The sequence below is a fragment of the Phalacrocorax aristotelis genome, chromosome Z (assembly GCF_949628215.1).
Source record: "Phalacrocorax aristotelis chromosome Z, bGulAri2.1, whole genome shotgun sequence".
Taxonomy (NCBI): Eukaryota; Metazoa; Chordata; class Aves; order Suliformes; family Phalacrocoracidae; genus Phalacrocorax; species Phalacrocorax aristotelis.
This window is the reverse complement of record NC_134311.1, coordinates 13,141,249-13,163,657: the sequence shown is the minus strand read 5'-3', so window position 1 is coordinate 13,163,657 and position 22,409 is coordinate 13,141,249. Positions and strand designations below refer to the sequence as shown.

The following is a 22,409-nucleotide window of genomic DNA, read 5'->3' as shown; positions in this document are numbered from 1 at the left end:
GAAACACCCGCACCGGGACCCCCGCACCGGGACGCCGGAGATACCTCGGTGCTCCGCGCGGTGCCCGCCGATCCACCGGAGCTCCGCGCTCCCGACGGCAGCGGGATGGCGGCGCCCCGACGATGCTGGGGACGGGGACCAACGGGGGGGGGGGGGGCGCAGGGGCAGGGCGCTGCCCCTGCCCCTGCCCGCGGCGGCGGCGGCGGCACGCCCGGCCCTGCCCGCGCCTCCCGGGCTGCGGGGCGTTGCAGGGGGAGTGCCGGCCGCCCGGGCGCGGAGCCGCCGGACACCGCCGCATAAAAGCCGCGGCGGCGCCGAGCTGCGCCTCCTCGGCTCGGCCCGGCTCGGGGCCGCCCCGACGGCCGCATGACCGCCGAGAGCCGGCTGCCGCCGGGCCCCCCGCCGCCGCCACCGTTGAAGGGGGACGCGGGGCCTCCGGGGGAGGAGGAGGCGGCGGCGGCGGCGGCGGGGGTGCGGGGCGGGAGGCGGCGGCGCAAACGTCCGGCGGAGCGGGGCAAGCCGCCCTATAGCTACATCGCCCTCATCGCAATGGCCATCGGGCAGGCGCCTGAGCGGCGGCTGACGCTGGGCGGCATCTACCGCTTCATCACCGAGCGCTTCCCCTTCTACCGCGACAGCCCCCGCAAGTGGCAGAACAGCATCCGCCACAACCTCACCCTCAACGACTGCTTCGTCAAGGTGCCGCGGGAGCCCGGCCGCCCCGGCAAGGGCAATTACTGGACGCTGGACCCCCATGCCCGCGACATGTTCGAGAGCGGCTCCTTCCTCCGCCGCAGGAAGCGCTTCAAGCGCAGCGACCTCTCCACCTACCCGGCCTTCCTCGCCGAGCGCCCCGCCGCGCCCTGCCGCCTCTTCCCGCTGTCCGCCCCGCCGCCCGCCGCCGACTTGCCCCCGGCCCCCGCCGCCTCCTGCGCCTTCGCAGCCGCCGCCTCCTACCCGGCGCAGGGCTGCGCTGCTGCCGCTCTGCCCCATGCTTATGCCCCTCTGCCCACCGCCCCCGGGCCCTACGCGCCGGCCGGCCCCGGGCCACTGTACGCGCCGTCGGGGCGCATCGTGCTGCCCGCCTCGCCGCCCGCCCCCGCCGGGCTCTACGGCAGCCGCTCCCCCGCGCCCTACCCGCCGCTGCCCCACGCCTACGGCACCGAAGGGCAGCTGAGCGCCGCCGATCCCGGACCGCGGCACGGAGCCTACCCCGGCGGCCCTGACAGGTTCGTCCCGGTGCTCTGACCCAGCCCGGGAAGGGCCGGGTGCCCGACGGCGCGGACTGGAGCCTGGCAGAGGGCCGTCCAGGAAGATGCTGGAGGACCTTGGGCTGTGCCGCCGCATCCTGCCACCTGCCCGGGCCTCCTGGCGAGGAGCACCACTCTCAGCCATGGGGTCTAGGGGGCCCTGCCAAGCCCCCTCTGGTCTCACCAGAGAAGCCTTAGGGGCTCCCAAGTGCCTGCATGGGGCAAACAGCCCTTTGCTCTTCTACTGCCTTTCCTGGGACAAGTGCTCCAAGCTTTCTGCCAGGCTCCCACCCTCCTGGTGCACCCAGCTGGGGCCCCTGGTCTATTGAGGAAGATCCCACTTTTATAAATCTCTCCGCTGGTGATTATTGTATTTACAGAACAAAACACCTGCTGAGGCGGGGGCGGAGAGAGGCAGGAGAAAGTGGTTCCCAGCCAAAGCTGTAAAAGCAGAATGCATGGCACTAACGTGGTGGCGTGTCGCTGATGCTATCGCGTTAGTGCCAGGCTTCACACCAGCAATGTGGTCAAGACTGGGGAAGGTTTGGATGCTGGGATTGCAGCCAAATACAGAAAGTCGGATCCCTCCGGGATCATGCTGTATACTGCAGGGGTGGGACAATGGTGGGACTGGAAGTATAAAAGCTTTTACCATGAGCATGCTCAGCCCCTGGAAGACAGATGCAGAGAGGCTGTAGGATCTCTGCCCTTTGAGGTCTGCCCAGCTTGATTGGACAGTGCCTGAGTGACCTGATCTGGCTTTGGAGTTGGATCCAACATTGAGTTTGGGCCTGCTCTGAGTGGAGACCTGGTCCAGAGGTCTATGGAAATCTTTACATCCCAAATTATTTTGACCCCAAGGTCAGCCCTGTTCTGTCTGTAGCCTAGAGAAATCAGCATCTATGGGGGAAAATTTTCCTTCCTGAAACAAGTGAGAAAGGCAGGACGTGGTGCCTTTTCATCTTTGATTGCTCCCCTTTCAAACATTCCTAGGAGGGAAAAAAGGATAGAGGAAAACACGGAGAGGAGACAACTGATAGGAACGGCTGTGCAAGGCATGAAAATAGATCCATGAAAATGGATCCATGGGGAAACTCAAGCAAATCTCTCCCAACAGGGCCCCAGAGAGGTGGTGGATTCCCAGGGCTCTGCCTGTGGCTGTGAGTGGAGAGGAAGCCAATGTAGCCCTGGTATTATCCAGATCTCCTTATTCAGCTCCTCTTTCCTGTGGAGGTGGGAGCCTGTGTGACCAGGACCAGGAGGAGGTTGGTGAGGGGTACTGCAGCATGGTGGAGCCTTGAATGGGGAGAGGAAGGTGGAATGTGCAGCTGGAGCTGCAGCAAGAGCTTTAGAAGAGCAGACAGGGTGTGCACACACCAGGGTCTCTCTCGCCACAAAAGGGTACAGACCATAGTTTAAGTCAGGCTGGAAGAGACCTTGGGAAGCTTTGTTCTGACCTTCTGCTCAAAGCAGGGTCAGCTATGAGTCAGACCGGGTTGCTTGGAGCTACCTAGTTGAGTCCTGACAACCTCCAATGATGGAGGCAGCACAGTCTCTTTTGGTAATGTGATTGTCCTCATGCAGGAGAAGTTTCTCCTTGTATCCATTCAGCACATCTCTAGTCTCATTTCATGTCTACTGTCTCTTGTCCTGCTGCTATGCGCTGCTGCAAAGAGCTCTGATCCCATGAAGACACCTGTGACTTCTGCTCCATGGAGGATTTTTCAAATGACGTCCTCAGCAGGATGAAATTTATGAAGGGGCAGGTTCCTTGCCTTCTCTGGGTGCTAAAGTCCGAGTATCCCAGTGGGACATGAGAGGGAGGAAATGGAGTGAAGCAGGAAGGTGGTTGGGTGTCCGCACAGCAGAGTTTTGGGTGCATGTTCAAGCCGTCTGCAGTGGGGGGACAGGAGAAGCTGTATGGCTGTGTTCCATAGGGCTCTGTAGTAGGAGATGGGTGTTGGATTCAAGGTGCCCAGCCCTCCCTCAGAGCGGTCGGGATGGAACGTGGTGGCTGAGCCACCTCATGGGCTGGGAGGCTGGGGCTGGTCTGGCGCTCCTGCCCCTTGTCTGTCTGGACTTTTCTGTGGTACTGCAGGAAACTCTGCTGCCTGTACACGGAGCTGGGGAGGTTAGCACAGGCAGCAAGTGTAGGCCTCATTCGGATCTTTGATGTGGTGAGGTGAATCAGAGTTTTCCCTTCCTTGCTTTCCCTCCGGAAGAGCTGCCTTGTCTCTTTCCATGTCCTTTCTGTTCCAGCCATGTCCAGAGGCTGCTTCCATCCTGGAGAGAACAGAGTCCTACCTCTGCGGCTTGGCTGCCTCAGCCTGGGGCAGGTCTCCTCAGCAGCCATGCTAGCTCTTCTCCCAACTTCTCCCTTCACCAGCTGGAAGACAATGTGTACTTCTAGCTGTGCCAGCTCTTAGTTTTTTGACAGCTGCCTGCTGGCTGTCTGCTTTCATCGGCTGCAAGGACTAGACAGTGTCCCTTTACTAGCAAGACATGCTGATCCATTTCTGGTTTGGCAGTAGGGAGAGGTTTGGGACAGGAACTGTCCTGCCTCTTAATGCCTTCCTTACTTCCTGTAGGAGCAGTTATCAGTGTGGACCGGATCGTTTTCCTGAGCCTCAAGGTCTTCTGGCCCTTGTTCCCATTACTTCAACCTGGTTTTATTCTCTGATCTAGCCCTGGTGCTAGTGTGGAAAAAAAAAAAAAAAAGGTGACCAGAGATGATACAGGTCTCGTGTAAGCTGCTCCTGACCTCAGATAGCATCTGTAGCAAGTTCAGCAACTCAGTGTCTGGAGGACATGTATGATAGATCTTGATGACTCAGAAGGCACAAATTGGATAGGTTCAGTTGCATATTTTTTGCAGATAAGGTCTAAATGCTTGTTCTTATTTCTCGCCAGATCTTTTATACTTACAAGCTAGGGAAACCAGACATACCTAGAAAGTATACTTTCTGCAGCAGGTGCAGTGATGAGCCTGTTTCATCAAGGACCTGAGACACATGGCCACAAACTGCTTAAGCTTCAGCCACAAGCAGCTGGAAAACCTGTGCAGGAGCTTTGTGCACAGTGAAGAGCTACATGGACCCTTCAAGGGACTCCACATCTGTGCAGGGTCTCTGCCCTTTGGGATTTTTGAGAGAAAGGTAGACACAGCTATACCTGTCCTGTAGTAGTGCTGGCAATACTCCCAACCTCCTGCAGCACTGCTGTGATTTTTTGGCTATCACAATCTCTCTGAGCTATCGTGCAGGCTCAGATGCAAAGGGTCGGCTGAATATCACAGACCTGTCCAGGCTCTAACTTGTGGCAGCAGGATGTGCTGACCCTGCGCTTGTGTATGTAGCTATGTGTCTCATGCAACTGCGTGACTGCAGACAGAGGAAGATATGGTTGTTGTATCCTTGGGGAGCCATGGGGTTGGGCCTGTCTGTGAGGATATGGGGATATGGAATGGGGATATGTTAGACAATTGGATCTCAATGTATGCTTGTGCCATGGGGATACATTTAACATTTGGATCTCAATGTATTTTTGGCTGGGAGTTTGCTTGTAATTCTCAGGCGCCATCCAGAATAAGGAAAATTTTGATTTCTGGAAGCTTTATTGTAAATATCTGAGGGCTTTCCTTTTAGAAAAGTTAGTCTAAGTTTCAAACTAGCTGTTGATTTCTGGGAGATGAGTCCAATAGGTTTGGGTTATAACCCTGTAGGAAACAGTATGTATAAACACTGATGAGAAGAGAGGAAGGCCATCAAAATGTTCATTCCTGAAAGGACAGAGCCTCTAGGTTCCTGTTCTGCCCAAGGTCTGGTACAGCCAGGCTCTGCACTTGTGGTTTGTGGAATCCAGGTGGATTGTAGGCTGTAGCCTAGGAGAACGTTTTATTCTGCATTGGAGGTTTTTTTGTATTTACTCTTCTACTTCACTTGTAATGGAAATAAATCTTTGTTCTGTTGTTTGTAATGAAGTGCCTCTGATTTTTTCAAGCCTTTCCTGCATGTCTGAGACCAGGAGAGTGATGATGTGTGCCATGTGCTACTCCTTGCATTTCACTGTGTCTGTCTTACCTTGGCTTTTTTTTGGTCTGCTGGGATTGCTGAAGACATTGCAGGGAGAGAGGGAGCGGGTGGCAAGGCCAGGCCAGAGCTTACCATACTTCTGCAACACCTTGAGTCACCAGTCTGCTTTCAAGGTCTCCTGTCAGCCCATAAGCACACCCCACACATCAATGCATGCACCCTTTGCTCCACCCTTTGCTAAAAAGGGGCAGGCTGGGAAGCCACAGCTACTACCTGCAGTAAGAACACAAGCTGAGAGATGGGCAGGGGAATTGTGCTTGGCACTAATTACTCTCTAGCTGCTCCAGCATGGTGGAGCCAGTCCTGCTGGAGGTTTTACTTCTGCAGACAACATTTTGTTGCCTGTCCTGTGGCAGCAGCACCAGAAATGCTTGGTCTTGCCTCTTGCACCCCAGGCCAGTAAGTTTTTTGGCTGTAGAGACGTAGTTCCTACAGCCGCGGGCTGACACTGTATTCACCTTGTGCAACAGCAGCATCTGTGGGAACAATACATCAAGCAACAATCATAGCTAGTGGGGGGTGTAACAGGCCTTCAGGGGCAACCGAGGTAACTCCATGGCTCAGGGCAATGATCTGGTTGCATGTGGCTAAGACAATGGCAGATGTTGCCCCTTCTCCTGCTGAGAGGGTGGTGACCAGCTTCCCAAGGGGTTTTCAGGGAAAGTGAGCTCTGCAGCTGGTGTCCTGTCACAGCCCAAGCTGCCTGGGAACAGGTAGGTCAATCTGTTCAGTTATCAAAGAGCAGATAGGAGGGTCTACTTTAATAGCTCTGGGACTCCCAGGTATGATTTATCTGCCTTTGGAAGAGGCCAAAAAGTGCATCAAATTTATGAGAAGGAGTAGGCAGGGGAGGTAGCTGCCATTTGGCCAGGAGGGACTACCTTGGAGGGAGTCCAAAGCTTTGTGAGTTGTAGTTAGAGGTCAGTCTGCACACCTGGAGATGGGCTTTAGCTGCATCTGTTACCTAGAACTGTGATGCCAGCATTAGTGATCAGATAGATGTCCCAGTTGTGCAGCACCTGGATGGGAACTAAAGTGAGCACAGGAAGGCTGGTGCTTGTTGGGGGGATGACTGTAGAGTCTGATGTATGGGGATACAGTGGCCCATGTCAGCACAAGGAATTGCTTCACACTCTTGTCTTGCTGTAGACCTGGGGCCCTGATTCATAGGAGGCACTGTCTAGAGAGCAGAGCTGATTTCTCAACTCACTCCTCCTGTTGGAATTCATGTCTTCTCTCTGTCAGAGGCCAAGAAGTCAAGGTGGGAGATGATGGCATCAGCTATACCTGGAATCTGGGATTATTTCTGGAAGCTACTTCTGGATCTGGAGCAGTCACCCCAACCCCTGCTTGTGTGGGCAGATTGAGAGGGAGGCAACGGGGGTCTTGGTTGGGAGCCCCTGCTTGGGGCTGCTAGACTGAACTCTCGTCATCTCTGTCAGCATTAACACAGGGTGTAGCTGGTGGTCCCCAGGGTATATGTGGACCAATAATGCATGAAGTACCCTTGCCACACTGCTTGGGCCAAAAGGAAAAGGAGGGTGTATCCTAGCCTCTTCTGATGATTGGAAGTCCATAGGGTCATTGTATATTCAGGGCCAGATGTCTGGGTGAAAGTGGCTGTGGAGTAAGCAGAATGGTAGCTGTGGGCTGGCTCAGAGGGGCTTACTGGGCCCACTGCTATCCCTTCTTTCTCTGATGCCAGGAAGCTCAGATTTGCTAGCAAATTAGGGATTTGCAAAGCTGTTGTCTGGATGTGGACCACCCAAAGAGGTCTTAATTGACAAAGGAGCTGATGAGCAGCTTATGACCTTTTTGTTCAGAGAGAGTCCTGAGCCAGCACCAGAGCTCTTGGTCTGATGGCAGAGGCACAGCTCACTTGGTGCATGAAGCCCTCTGAGTCAATCATACTTCTGGCTAGCTCGTGGAGGGAGACTGTCTGCACCTCGTGTTGACCTCTTCCACTTGGAAAAGGCACTCACGAGTCCAGGCTGTCACCTTCTGAGGTTAACAAACTGTGTCCTAGGCTTCATACCACTTCTATAGCTATATGTTTTAGCACATAGTCTATCATCAGGTCAGTGCTCACTGGAGTGCTGGCCCTAGACTTGGCCAATTAAACAGTGGCTCCCTGGCCACCCCATCCCAACCCATCATACTGAGTCTGGTTAGGCTAGTCAAAAAGTAGCAACCACAGAGATGTCTGCTGTGATGGGAGCAGGAGGAGGCAGAGAGCCCACTGGGAGATCTTGCTGTACAAATCAAGATCTGGCCATCTCATCTGAACATGGTGGGGATCCCTGGAGCCATGACAAAATGGCACATTATTTAGCTATGAACACTCTAAAACAGGGTTGTGTAAGTGACAGCCCAATGCTGGACTCTGGTAAAGAATATTTGGTTCCACAAATATTCCCGTTGCTTGAATGTGGCAGTGGGATGGATCATAGTCCGTTTTTTCAAGGAGCAGCCAGTGAGATGTAGGCATAGATGTGCCAGTTCAAATTTATTCTCTTCCTAACTCCTGCCCCTGTCCCTTCCTGTGTAACACTCCAAATCTTGCTTTGGATGGATGTCATGGTTTAACCCCAGCTGGCAACTAAGCCCCACCCAGCCACTCACTCACTACCCCCTGGTGGGATGGGGGAGAGAATCAGAAGAGTAAAAGTGAGGGGTGAGATAAAGACAGTTTAAAAGGTAAAGCAAAAGCCGCACACACAAGCAAAGCAAAACAAGGAAATTAATTCACTGCTTCCCATGGGCAGGCTGCTGTTCAGCCATCCCCAGGAAAACAGGGCTCCATCACGCGTAACAGTGACTTTGGAAGACAAACACCATCACTACAAACATCCCCCTTCCTCCTTCTTCCCCCAGATTTATATGCTGAGCATGATGTCATATGGTGTGGGATATCCGTGTGGCCAGTTGGGGCCAGCTGTCCCAGCCGTGTCCCCTCCCAGCTCCTTGTGCACCCCCAGCCCATTTGCTGATGGGGTGGGGTGAGGAGCAGAAAAGGCCTTGAATCTGTGTAAGCCCTGCTCAGCAGGAACTAAACCACCTCTTTGTTATCAATACTGTTTCCAGCACAAATCCAAACCACAGCCCTATAGCCCCTCTACGATGAAGAAAATTAACTCTATCCCAGCCCAAACCAGCACAATAGAAAAGAGAACACTGTAAGTGAAGCCAAGGGTTTACCATTACTATGTGCAGAGGTTTTAACAATATATTTTCAATTATTAGTCTCATAATCCAAATTAATACAAACAAACCTCAGTAACACAGCTGAGATTGCTATGCACCCACACACACAAATTCTTCTTGATGTTATGTTCACCCTTCCTGTGTCCTGAGGTTGATGACTGCAAGGGTAGTGGGGAGGGGGTCTTACAACAAGTAACAAGCATCCTGATGTCTTTAATAGGCAGATCATAATGTTCCTGGTAACGGTTTCATCCTCTTCATCAGAAGGCACATGGTGTTGATGGTGATGATTTCTTCCTTCTCAGTCTTGGAGTTCACTTAAGTTTATTTCTGTGTGTATATTGTTTTTCAGTGGTTCCCAAATTGGGGTTCTTTTTCTGTTCTCCTTGTTTTCTCTAAAATTGCCTTTTCTTGAATAACATGGGCTTGCACTCCTGCAGCAATGAGTGACTGACCACTGCGATAGGCTGGGACTCACGGTGTTGACCTGGAATCACAGACAGTTCAAGCCACACAGAACAAATAATTGTTATCAGTATAAATGAAAACAAATGTAGGTACTACTTATCTGACTACGGATTACTGTCAGAGCCAAGCAAGCCAAAATGAGCTAAGGCCAAGACATGACCAGCCAAGTCCCAATCCTCTGCACTGTGAGGTCAACACAAAGCCGTAGCCCCAGATTAATAACATATTTGTGTGCTGTATTTAAGACCAGGTCCCACCTACCATCACAACCAAGAGCCCCCACACCAGTGGCTGGGAGAGGACTGTCTCCTGAGGTGTGTGAAGTTTGTTCTTCTTTCTGTGGTGTCTCAGGGCTCTACATCTATTGTGGCTCGGTCTCCTGTGCTGCCAGTGGGCAGGTCTTGGAGGTGTAAGTGAGACAGATACAGCCCCGGGAGGGGTTTCCTCTGCTGGTGTTGTGTCCACTGGCACCAAGCCAGAGTCCTTGCTGTGGGACAGAGGCTGGGAGCTGGGCTGGAGGCTGGGGAAACATGGAGAGGCAGTGGAAATTTCAGCACCTCAGCTCTTAGCGTGGATTTTCTGCTGATCAGTGATCAGCTATGTCTCACTTTGGCAAACAAAAGAAAACATGGGTGAGAGAAATTAGAATGCAACTCCGTATGTGAGAGCTCCCACCAGTGTGGGATCCTGACAGCCCTAAACACTACTCTGTGGGAAGGAGAAGCAGAGGGGAGATGATAGAAAATTTCCCTGTAAAACCTGTCTGAGCTTGTGGTTGCTGAGGTCTGATCACAGAATTGGGGGCACCTTTTCTTCCACTAAGTGAACTACAGCTAATGTAAACTATTTGCTTGAGCACAGTCAATGGTGCAGGAGAGTCTGAGCTGTGCACTTGAGCAAAAATGCTTCTCAGCAAATGCACTTCAGATTGACTGGGATAATTATCCTAAACCCAAGAAAAATGCAAGAGAAAGCGCTCCATGCCTTGGCCTTTTGCCATGCACATAGCACTTCAAGGAGTTCTGGGGGCTGTAGTGGATGGAGTTTGGCTGGGCAAAAGGAAAGTGGACTGGGTGGTCACATGAAAAGCCCATAGTCTCCAGATGCCCTCACATGGCTTTGTATAAAGGCTGACCTCACACCTCAGCTCCATTCTCCAGGCAAGAGCAGAAATAACCAAGTTGGCCACAGACACGTAGTGAGTGGTCCCACTCTGCCATGGTGTGAGAGGCTGTGCCTGGATTGTTATTGTTAATATTTGTGGCTTTACTCATGGAGGAAGCAGAGGGTGATTCAGAGCTTAGAACTTTCTGCAGAGAACATGCATTTAAAAAACAAGTCATGTTGCGAAGAACAATTTTCCTTCTTGGGTCACGTCTTTTGTATTTTGTCTTTGTGGAGGTTTTCCCCTCCCCTTTACTTCTAGAGAGAAGGCAAAAGAAAGCCCCACTTGAAGCAACCAGGGCAAGTGGTTTCGAGCCTTCCCACTCACGTGGATACAAGATATACTACCTTTCTGCCACAATAGGAGCTAGACTTCAATTTATCAACATTACCAGCAGTGCAACAATTAACACTGTTACAAACAAAACGCTCACCTTTGCAGAGCAAAACGTTCATAAAAAATGAGGTTCCTTCCTCACCTCTAAGAGTCGCCACATCCCTGCTGTTGACAACCCGAGTGAGATCTCGCCGGCCAAGCCACGCACAGGACTCTTCCACAGCCAGGAGGAGAGAGCGTGGTCATTTCCACTGGGCCAGGAAGTCACTTCACTCTTCATTTCTGCAAACGGCACTGCCGCTCCTGCAGCAGCAGCAGCGTGTGGCAGGTCTCACAGCGCCCGGAGCACAAGCACAGAGCCCTGAGGCCACTCTCCGAGCCCCACCGGGGAGACGCCACGCCGCGTGGCGGTGCAACCCCCCCGCCCCGGGGCGTCCCGGGGGACGCGGGGCCGGTGCTGCCGCTAGAGAGCGCTGCCGGACCGCGGGCCGAGGCGGGTTTCCAGCGCTTCGCAAGCCTGCGGGAGCCCTCGCCGGGCGCCCGCGGCTGCTGCCGCTGCGGCGTCGGTTTTTTCCGGGGGAGCTCAGCCGGCGCCGGCTGCGTGGGCAGCCCCTCGGAGCGGAGCGCTGGGCTCCGAAGGCCACCCTCTGGGTCAGTGATCAAGGTGTTTCCCGCTGGAAATACAAAGCTACTTCTTTGAGAACCTGAAAACTGGTGGCTGCCTCTTGCGCAGAATGTAATGCTCAGCTGTAAAAACGCAGTGCTAGAGCTGCACTTTCAGTCTGCAGTTAAACATTCCAACAAATAAGCAGTAATTTCCAGGGGCATGTAATTCTGCACTCAAACAACATTTAGTACTTTTGCAAATTTCTTGGAAGATAGTGTGTACAGAGAGGGTTGAAAAAAGAATCATTATTAAGGCTATGAAGCTCAGATCACGCTGTTTACCACACAAGCCATGCCCTCGTTTCTTTGCTCTGCATTTTCTGCATTTCATTGGCGAAAACCTCAGGCAGCCTGAGGGAGACAAAGGCACAACCATGCTGAAAGACCCACGTCCATCCAGAAGGACTGAGTTTCAGCCAGCGTGGTGAGGCCAGTGGCCATTCCCCCTGCTTGATGTGGATAAGCCCACACCTGGAATACTGGATCCAGTTAGTGTAACCCAGTACATTGTTACACTGGACCCTAGCCAGCTGGAGGCCAATAAGATAGGGAGCTGGAGCACAGAAGGCTGAGGGAACTGCATCTGTTCACCTGGAAAAGAGAAGGCAAGCATGGAGTCTTAACTTGTGGTCCTGAAGAGGGTTACAGAGAAGATGGAGCTGGGGTCTTCTCTGAAGTGCACCATGATGGGGCAAGAGGCAAGAAGCAAAAGCTGTGATGAAGGGAAGTCTGGCTGGACATAAGGAAAGACGTTCTTCCCATGAGAGTGGGGCAGCCCTGTGGTGGGGACTAGAGGTGGGGATCTCCAATCTTGGAGGTGGTCAACACTTCGTTGGAAAAAGCCCTAAGCAGTCTGTTCAGTTATCTGTGCTTTGAGAGGGGTCGGATTCAAGATCTCCAGACATCTCTTCCCACTTAACTTTTTCTACAGTTATGTCATTTCCTGGTGAAACAGGAAGAGCCAGGCCAGCCAGTGGAGCACAGCTGGAGTCCCTGGCAGCCCTGGCAGTATTAGACTGGTATTTATTTATATGGTGAACACAGAACAGGAAGGATTACAGCTAACATACTCTGAGCAGGAAACAGTGGCTGAAAAGAGAGTGTGTATTTGCTGTCACCAGGATTTACTGCTTAAAGTCAATTTTGGTAAATCAACCAGAAAGTGTTCGTATCTCCGCAAGACCAGGCTCTTGTGGTGTGGAATGACTTTTTGTTGATCTCTGATGGGCTCTGGCTCTAAGCTGCTGGCCCACTTCTTTCTGCTTAGGCTTAGCTATGGCTTCACTTCTGCAAAGGACCAGAAAACCCTCCCTGTTCAAAACATCACCCTTGAGCAACAGTCTGCCACAAATCACCCCTATCTGCAAATGTGGAGGACCCCATTTCACACAGGCAATTTGAGAAGCAGGAAGCCAGGGTGCACAAACGAGCCAACCTCTCTTCAGCCATAGAGCTGGAAGCATGTTTCCTTGAAGGCTATTGAGAGGTAATTGGCAGTGGACAGAGGGGAGTCTGGTTCTCCTGGATGTGACACCAGCTTCCCTTTCCTCAGCTGTTCTGTCATCTCTGTCAGCCCTCAGGATAGCTCGCCACACTCTGCAGAACAAGGGGACAGGACCTGTGGCACTGAGATGAGCTCACAGCAGCATGGTCAGCCCAGTCCAGTTGACATTAACAAACACCAAGCTGCATCTCACGAGTGAGGAGACAGTCATAGTGGTCATACCCACTGCATATCACAGCATGTCTGCCTTGGTATGTGTGGCTCAGGTAGCAGGTCAGAGTGTCCCAGAAGAGCCTCACACAGCCCTTTCACCAGCACAGCACAGCAAGGAGGAGAGCATTGTGTTGGGCACTGATCCAGCTCCCTGTGCTGGCCCCATAGCTCAGAAGCCATCTCCCTGCACCCATCACCCACTCTTTATTACCAGGAAGGCTACAGTCAGTTAAAGGTCTCTGACCTCCCCCAGTCTTCCCCTTCATGTCAGACCCAGACCCTACTTGTCATCTCAGAGGGTGAAAATTTCCTTTATTGGACACTCTGTTAATGTCTCTGGGTAAAGATATCTCTCTGGGGCTCAGGAAGAGGCAAAGGGAGGGAGAAGGTGGTGCATTGCATCTTCAAAAGAGCAGCTTCCCTCCCCTAGGTACAGTCACCCTTGCCAGCCAGTCCCCAGGTCCATTCAGACAGCAGGACATACATCAGGAATGCACATGGACCCCCATGTGTCCAGCTTTGCACCTGAACCCCATCCATATAAGCAACAGCTCTGTTATCTGTCCTTTTGTCAGAGAAAGAAACAGTGGGTTGTGAGTGAAAGTGCTGATAAGGAGGGTTTATCTTTCCCTTGGCTATTTTGCAACAAGATTTGTTGCTTGTAGGTACGCCTTTCTTGCTGACTGCCAGGGAAGCCAGTGAGAGTGAGAGAAGCTCTAAGGCAGAGCGTGCTGTCCCAGGGTGACTTCAGGACCTCGCGGCCACCAAAGGCATCTCTGCAGGGATGGACAGAGGTGATTTCTCTGGTTTCCATGAGCCTCTGCCCACGGGGAGTTCCCCAGTCCTCTCAGTGCAAGATCGGCACCACTGCCCATGTGTGTTTCAGCAATAAGCATTGCCCATGTTCACAGATGTCCCGCCCTGCCAGGCCTTTGTCACCTCTGACAGTTCCACTTGACCAACAGAGAAGGGGACATGTGGTTGTTTTGTGCCCTTTTTGACTGACAGGGTCTGTGAGATGAGTCTAAAGCCTCCCAGAAGTTGCTTCTCCCCAGAATCTACAGAGCTCTGGGAGCCAGGAGAGCCTAAATGTCTGCAGACATGGAGGTGGGCAGCGTGGCTGATTCATCCTCCCTGTGAGTACTGCAGCAGGTTAGAGAACTGGAAAGAGCCATCAGCTCTTGCTGGCCTCTGCCACGGCACGTGTGGAGCTCTGCCAGGCAGAAGGGTCTCCTGGTCTGCCTGGCAGCAGCAGACCCTACAGCCCAGCCTCCTTGCAATGTGGTGTGGACACCACACTTGCAGGAGGACCCCAACACAGCTTTTGTGATGGTGCTCAGCCATTACATGGCTTCCTGCCTCTGGCTCCCCTTCAGGCCAGTGCAGCCTCAGCTGCTGTCACCCAGTACCTTGGTCTGGGGTCAGCATCCTCCCTGGCTACAGCTCCCTCCATGCTAAAGGGCTTCTGCAAGACCCTCAGGTTATGCCTTAAGTATTTGGGATTATGAACAAGGTTTGGGTAGTTCATGGCAGAAGGTGAGAGATCTTGCTCTGCTCCCACTGGTATCAGTCACTCAAGGGGAAAGTGCAACCCTGAGTTAGCCGAGATGTCTATGGAAACCAAAACAGTGCCAGGACACTTGCATAGGGAAACCCATTTCTCCAGGGGACCCAGCCTGTGGGGAATGGACTGCATTTGCTTGGTTATGGAGCTGCTGGATGCTTTCTGCTTTGACACCCACCAGGTGCTTTAGAGCTTCTGGTGGTTTAACTCCAGAGGTCATCCCAGGATTTCAGGGTGGGAAGGCAGTGCTCAGCGCTTGTGAGCGCTTACCTCTCATGTGATGTCTCTGGGACCAAAACAGGGGTGGGTCTCCATGATGTCCATCCTGTTACTGGAGAGACAGTGTTACTGATGTCACCAGTGAGATGTCTCATCTTCTGAGACGCAGAGCCTGCAGGGTTCTGGGACAGTGGAGGCGACATCTCCTGAGACACAAAAAATCCACAAATCCCCCAAATCGAGGGTGACCTCAGGGCCTGGCCAGTCCTGTGTTCTGGGAGACAGACCCTTGGTAAGTCAGATAATGGCAATAGAGACCTCCACCCCAAGAGGAGAAAGACCCTCCGTGTCAGGGTATTACAGGAATGTAAGACAGCCACCGCCCCTGCCATGCACAGGAGAGAAGACCACAAGACCTGAAATGTGGGAAGAGAGAGGGTGCCCCATTCTTTCCTGGCTTCAGGAAAGCCAGGGTGTGTGACTGGGGAGCCAGGGACATGGCACCTATGCAGAGTGGCTCCTGTCTTTGCCCCAAACGGCACTTCCCTGACAAAAGTGTATGGTTCAGCCAAGTTTCAACCTGTCACACTGAGCTGATTTCAACCATCATTTGTTTGCCTAATGCAGTGGCTCAGGAAGGCCAGAATGAAGTTGCCCAGAAACTGAAAACAAAATGCTTTCCAGGCTTTAGGAAAGTAAGCTGTGTACTGGGGAGGAAAACAGACTGAGAAACACCTTCAAACTGAAAATAATAACACAAAGGGCTGTAGGGTTTTTTGGGGAAGAAAGCCCATGTCAGGCAGCTCCAGCCAGCTAAAAGTCATGGTGGGTTTCTGCTTCGCAACACCACTCATATTTCTGCAAATCAGAGATGCATTTCAGAAAGATGGAGGGATGCCAGTCTGTACACTTAAACTGTGGCGTGGTGGGGCACCACGCAGCCCTCCGTGGGACCACCACCCAGGTGAAACAGCCTGCCAGCAGAGAGGGCAGAGGGACTTGTAAGCCACAGGCAGCAGGCAACTCCCAAAGGACTGCCTTTGCACAAGCAACTGCATTTCCCCTCATTGGAGCCTGAAAGAGCACAGAAAGCAGACCAGAAGAGTGTGGGCTTTATTACTCACGAGGAAGGAGCTGGTTAAAAGCAATCACTCTCCAGTTCTTATCAGTGTTTGCTGGGCAGGAGTCAAAACATAGAGAAAAAAAACCAAAGAGAATTAGAAGAGAACGTATGTGCTCTCTTTGTTATCCTGGTGGTCATTTTCCAGAGTAGTATTCAAAGCTTCTGGTATTTCTTCTGCTGGTTTCAGTACCTCGTCTTCACCTATAAGGCATGTAAGAGACAGATCATTTCATACTGGGGGGCTCTCATGTGTTACACCTCCATGCTGTGCTAAAGCCCCCAAGGCCAGGCTCCTGTGATTGCCTGTATTGTTAGCTAGCTCCTGGTTGTCTGCCTGCTTTTCAAAGGACACAGCAGTCCCAGGGGTTGTGGAGGGGAGCTGGAGAGGGTAAAGTCCTGGTGCGTTTAAAGACAGGAGGCAAATAAACGCAGCCCTGATGCTTGCCCATTTCAAGATCTCAGGGTGAGGAGCTGGACTGGTGTGGTGTGCCCCACTTGGCCCCAGTTCCCAAGATGCAGATTGCTTGTTTTACATGGCATGAGGGCATTGCACATCTTGTAGCAAGGGGCCTCTTCTTCGCCCCTGGCACAGACATTGCTGGAAATGCAGTAATCAGGGGTCAGAGGATGCTCACCTCTGAAGCAGTTTTTAGGTTTTACTGGTTTTTGAAGCAACCTTGCATGCTTGGCCCACTGACCACTAAAGTAAATGTGCTCTCCTCTTCCCAAGGCAAATCTGGGAGCAACTCTTGCTGGCCCAAGCTGTCTTACCGTAAATGGATTTCCTGAGCCCAGAAGGTAATCTGCTGTTCAGAGCAGCTTAGTGCCCTCCATGCCTCAGTCCTGGCAGCTCCCAAAGGGGTAGTCCCCCGCAGACACCCACCCCTTGCCCTAGTGCCCATCCTCCCCACCCTCCACCCCAACCTGTGTCAGCCCCAAAACTGGGTGGTCTGTGGTTAGAGCATGTCTGGGCTTTGACTATCCCTGACCAGCTCTGGACTCAAGAGACCACATCTTCTCTCTGCAGCATCTCTGCCCTAACCTAGCTCTTGGCAGAGCCACAGAGGTGTCCTTAGGACAAGAAGCTATTTAGGACCAGGGACAACAGTCCCTGTGCCAATGACTCTACTGATGGTAGTGGGCTTTTATCACTCCTTGTGACCTGGAGAGGAGTATCTGCCCCTCACAGCCTCAACATCTTCTCTGCCCCTTTCACATCTACCCAAGTCACGGTTGGTGGCGTAGGGACATGTGCCCTAGTGGTGCCACAGGCTGGTAGTTATGGTGGGCTAACCTCGGCTGACAGTCCTCAAGAGGTGCCACTGTACTGATCCCCAAGGCCCCACAGGGCCAGTGGCTCTCTGGCAGCTCACCCGTAGGATCCTGGCTCCTGGCTGCCAGCTCACCCTCCACTGCTCCCTGTTGCATTCCACTGACCAGGTCCTGGATGGTCAGCACAGGCAGCTGTTCTTGATGCACTGGCTCAGGTGATGCTGACTTGGAGGGCACTGGCTCAGCCTCCTCCTGTGGGCCAAGCTGGTGGTCCAGCTCCAGTTCTGGCTCCAGGATGGGCTCCACTGCCGGCAGGTGGCCTCGTCCTCGCCTGGCTCCTCTGCTTGTCCTTTGCCGTTTGTTCTTCTGCTCCCTGCCAGGGGGTTTCACAGGGGTGAAGCATTGGCATGGGGCAGAGGACTTTCCCTCTTGCTGTGAGACCACTTTGCCAAGCCTCTGGCTGTGATCACAACCCTGTCCATCCCAGCAGAGGCTGCATTTCTGCAGCCCACCTCCCCAGCCCCGCATGGCAGCCCTCTGTGGCTGCACCAGGGGCAGGATCTTGAGCACTAAATTAATCCTTGGCCCCATGCTGTAGTTGAGGATTGCTTGCCACCCAACCCACTCCCTACATAACCCACCTCCCTACCCATGTCTGCCCCCCAATTCGTGCCTAGACCTTCAGCAGCTACCAGCTGCAGGCCACCTTACCCCACTGAAGACTGATGGGGCCCAGCGTGGGTCTGTCCTTTTGCGAAGATGGAGTGGCTGGGCTGCCATGCCTCGGCTCAGGTTAAGTACACCAAGAAAACGACTCCACAGCATAAGCAAGACTTACTTCAGAACCCACTGAGTTGACTGTTTCTCCTCAGCTTTTGCTTTTCTTTTCCGGAGCAGCTCCCGGTCCCTCAAGCGGTGGGTGATGATGACATCTACAAGGACAAATTGAGTGCTAACATGACATCCTGGCCAAGGGACAATTCGATCCCTCCCTGCCTGGTGACAGAGCACTGATGCAAGAGGCCATGCTCTTTTTGTCATGAAGTGGATCTTGATATGAAACTACTTGGTGCTGTACTTCCAGCTCATCCTCAGTGGATAGGATCTGATGACACACCACCCAAGGCTCTCAGGTTCCTGTGCTGAAAGTTATTCTAAATTTCTAGCTGTGTTTACTTCCTGCTGCTGCAGCTTTGAGGAGACCTACTCACCACTGTAGGGACCTGGGGCCTGATGGAAGCACTGGGCAGGCTTCCCATGCCATGAGAACACCATGAAATCCCTTGGCCAGACATCACTACAGGCTGCAGAATAATTCTTTGTGTTTGCTCCATTGTTACCCTTTTCCCCAGATAGCTGCAACTGGCCACAGCTGCGATTAAGATGCTTGTCTAACTAAGGAGAAAGCCTTGCCGTGCAGAACAGTCAGCTCTATAACATAGGAACAGGTCTGTGGAGGCAAGGGGGTGAGCCAGAGGGCACAGGCTTTGCTGTTCACAGATGCTTGTGTGTATTAGGTTGAGACCCTTTAGGGTATGGTGACCCAACCAGAGACCAGAACAGTGCTAGTACACACTGCTGGGGGTAAGAAGAGTGGCCCAAAAGACCATACAAGCAGCCCAAGCTGTTCTGCAGCTCCAAAGAAGACCATGGCAGGACTGAAGACAGACTGACTTTTGAGAAAGCTCCAATGCTGACTTTACCATTTGGGCAAGACGTGCAGGTTACCTACAGTCACCAGGGAAAAGGGGCATCCCCAGGTCCCAGTCACCCCTGTGCAGTGCCTTTTTATGCCAAGGTAATTCGTGCCCATTTCACTGGCTGCAAAGGACTCCAAATGGCTTCCTGAGGCAAAGATATCTCAGCCATCTACACCTGGGCAAATGAATTCCTGAACTTCGCTGAAGCCATCACTGAACCTCCTCCCCTATGCCTTTGTCCTAACAGACCATCTCCCTGATGATGTGGCAATAGGTCTTGTGGTTTCTGATCCAGTCAGCCCTTAATTTTCTAGCTTGGACTCTAGCCTGTGATAATAAAGAAGTAGCTTAGATCAAGTAGTATGAGACTACTCCCTTGAGACAAAAGGCATTGTTCAGGAGCAACATCACTTCCCCAGGTCTTGGAGGGAGAGGGGACTCTTCCCACACGTACACTGAAGTATTCACAAAAATGCTGATTTTCATAGTTTGAACAAAACCCACACAATGAAGAAGCAAAACTATGACCTGCTCCTTCCAGATGTAATCAGGTCCAGCTCCTTCCACAAAAAGCCCCAGCTTACACTAAAGTATTAGGTCAAATCAGTGAGGAATGGTCATTTTGTCATTCCTTTGTCCAGCTGGGAGAACTGGCAAGGTGAGAAGGACTTCTGAGGCTGAGCTTGGACTATAGCTCTTATATCCCAGATGTCTGTTAAACTCAAGAAAAATCATAGCCCAGGACAGAAATAAAACCCCAGAACTGACAGCAGGAGTGAACCTCTACCCAAAGTAGATCTTTACACAGGACACTTCTGATAGTTTATAATAATCTTGCAGAAATTTAGCTTGGAAAGGATTTCTGTTTGGCTCTATTCCAGTGTCTTCATCAAAACAGGACCAACTTTAAAATTACATCAGGCTGTCCAGGACCTTGTCCTGGGAAGTTGGGAATACCTCAAAGCCCACCTCTCTGGCGTCCACACCACTCTCAATTTTTTTTCCTTTCTATCTGGCCATGTTTGCAATGTGGATGTGGTGCCTCCTGTCCTTTTCCTTTGCACGCCTAAAAAGTCTGGCTCTCCCTTCTCTGTAACCCCTGTTAGGCAGAGGATGACTGCAATGAGATCTCACTCCGTGTCTTCTTTTCTCCTGGCAGAACAAGCCTGGTTTCCACTGCCTGTCCTCATAGGTCATCCGCTCCAGCCTTTAGCAGTCTTGGTAGCCCTGCACTGGACTCATCCCAGTATACCTTTGTCTTTCTTGTGCTGAGTTGCCCAAATGTGGGCATGTTATCCCAAGTGCTGCCTAATAATAACAGCCACCATCACAACCACAAAACAAAAAATAATCCTACTTTCTGTTGTTTCCTGTTAGTTTTTCTATTCTTTTATTGCTTTTTTTGTACAGTAGTTCCAGGAGCCCGCTCTGAGCACAGTAGAGCCATACAGGAGTAGACGGCTCCTCTCATAAAAACATTCCAGCCTAACCAGACCAAAGAGAAGCAGCACAACAGGATGCGATACAGACATGAAGGTGATGTGAAAGAACGGTGCCAGAGTTTCTCAGTCATGGTAGGGGTATCTCAGCATGACCAGAGATGTTGTCAGCCTCTGAGACGAAAAACACTGCGCTTGGACTGCGCAATGCACAGCGAGTATATGTTCCCCAAATGGGAGGCTGTTCCCTGACATGAAGCAGTATCAGAGGCAGCAGGGCACAGTCAGCAGGATATCACTCTGCCATCCACATAGCAAAAGGCAGGAAGCTGCCTGGGAAGATGAGGTTACAAATTGCAATAGAAGGATCTGCACAGGGCTTCAGTTTAACTGCTGAAGTTCATAATCCCTTGCACATCCCTTTGCAGGCAAGGTAATTTTCTGTACCTTTCAAAATGTCTTATGAGCCATAAAAGCATTTTTAACTGCTTGCAGTCAGTCTCCCTCCCCACCCACCCTAAGCAAATTATTTTGCACAGGTAGCAAACACTGCTCATTCACTTCCAACTGGTCCAAGAGAGCACTCCCACAGCTGCTCCAAAGCTGTCTGTCACCTGCTGGCACTAGGCGGGAAAGGTCACAGTAAAACATCTGCATCCTGATGAAAAATTATTTAGCAGAGGACACAAAGATACAGAGATGAAATGAAAAGAAAAAAAATCCATCAAGCTAAGAGAACAATGAGACAGTATTGCCAATCTGAAGACAATATATTGATGCAGCCTGAAGGACTTTGTCTGCTTTGAAAAGCCTTTATAGGTGCTTCTGCCTTTGTGATCTGAAACAATATGGGAAAAGCCACATATATTTGCAGTTAAATGTGCATCCTCCATCCCCCAAGCATACACTGGTAATTATTAACTCCTTTTTTAGAAATCACTTGTGACAAACATCATTCTCTCCTCTCTCTAAAAACTCCAGTTAAGAGTGGTCTCATCATTACCTGGCACAGCATGCTCCTCACGGGCTGCAGAAGGTGGCAGGGAAGAGTCCGAATAAGCATAGCCTTTGCCTGAACTCTCCATTGCTCTTTGCAATTTTAAATAGAAAGCAGCTTAGTTCCCTGGGTACGGCATCTGGAGATACTGGTGCAGCATAATAAGAGCTTGAAAAAAAAAGCAGACTGCCCGCCCAAAACCTCTTATCTGGCCTGGCCACTAGTAGGGTAATAATATTTTCCTTATCAGAGTGCAAAGGTGTGAGAGTCTCTGCCCAGGATCTACTGTATGTGTTGAAAAACATGTTAGTGCTTTTATACAGCAAATAATTCCGCTTCAGATAGGAAATTTACACTCATTGCTGCTAAACTGTAACTCAGATGTCCTCCTTTACAGTAGAGAGAAGCTGCAGGGCAGGGCAGGATGCAGCACTGCCTTGCTGCTGGCTTCCAGTGTGAGATGCAGGGATGTGGTATTAGTCCTTGACGACCCTTTGTGAGGTCTGAAAGGGGACTTATACTGTTTGAAATGTGTTTTCATAGGACCCTGGCAGTGCTGGTGGGAAAGGACTTCCATCTCCACTCCAGTCGCCCTCACGGCAGGACTGTCTGCTGCACGAGATCAGGGTGGCTGCCACATCATATGCTTTGGAAACCCCCAAGCCAAATTCATGTGACCTATCCAATATCTGCACCACCTTTCTGGGAAATCCAGACAGAATAATGAATCCATACCAGGACTGGAGCCAAAGGCCTGCGCATGTTGAGGATTTCCCAATGACTTGTTGGTCCAGTACCTGGTGGATCAAGGCCATGAGCAAAGCACTTCCCTCATGAAGCAGGATGACAATGGGCAGCCCCAGTAAAACCATAGCGAAGGCCCAGCTGGTCCCTTGTTTGCACAGGAGGATATCCCTTAGTAGTTGCTCCTAGCTCCCTGTTGCCCGTTGCAGCCCCAGACCTACACAGCATGCAGGCCCACACAGCCTCTGTAGGGCCATCTTTGGGTCCAGTATAGTTGCAAAGGGGAAGTTTCTGCTTGGTACAATGGCTTCAATCATGAGATCCTGCTCCCTGCTCTGCGGTCTTCATGGCCGGGCCCCCAGGTTGGTCTGCCTCGGTTTTCTGCATGTGAGATGAGGTGGGAATCCTGGCCTTCTCTGCAAACTGCCTTCAGAGTTTCTCATGCCGAATAGCA

The 22,409-nt window shown here is 51.9% G+C and overlaps 2 protein-coding genes across 5 annotated transcripts; one reads left to right on the top strand and one right to left on the bottom strand.

The window, feature by feature from the left end:
* The first annotated feature begins 287 nt into the window (after positions 1-287).
* On the top strand, positions 288-5,225 carry FOXE1 (forkhead box E1). Its single transcript, XM_075078910.1, has one exon. The coding sequence runs from the start codon at positions 367-369 to the stop codon at positions 1,246-1,248; it is 882 nt and encodes a 293-aa protein (XP_074935011.1). The 5' UTR covers positions 288-366; the 3' UTR covers positions 1,249-5,225.
* Positions 5,226-8,545: 3,320 nt separating this feature from the next.
* HEMGN (hemogen) lies at positions 8,546-21,500 on the bottom strand. 4 transcript variants are annotated; one of them, XR_012657943.1, is made up of 8 exons: positions 21,218-21,459; positions 17,914-18,007; positions 17,177-17,448; positions 15,805-16,004; positions 14,732-14,954; positions 10,657-11,771; positions 9,275-9,533; positions 8,546-9,032 (listed from the first exon to the last, which is right to left on the bottom strand). XR_012657943.1 is itself a non-coding variant. In XM_075078613.1 (4 exons), exons 1-4 carry the CDS (start codon positions 21,297-21,299, stop codon positions 15,898-15,900), a joined length of 555 nt encoding a protein of 184 aa, XP_074934714.1. In that variant the 5' UTR covers positions 21,300-21,500; the 3' UTR covers positions 15,777-15,897. The 4 variants fall into 4 exon arrangements, 1 of the variants encoding a protein (XP_074934714.1); XR_012657944.1 differs by having other exon boundaries at positions 9,275-9,620; positions 14,732-14,886; XR_012657942.1 differs by having other exon boundaries at positions 14,732-14,886.
* Between the last annotated feature and the right edge of the window lie 909 nt (positions 21,501-22,409).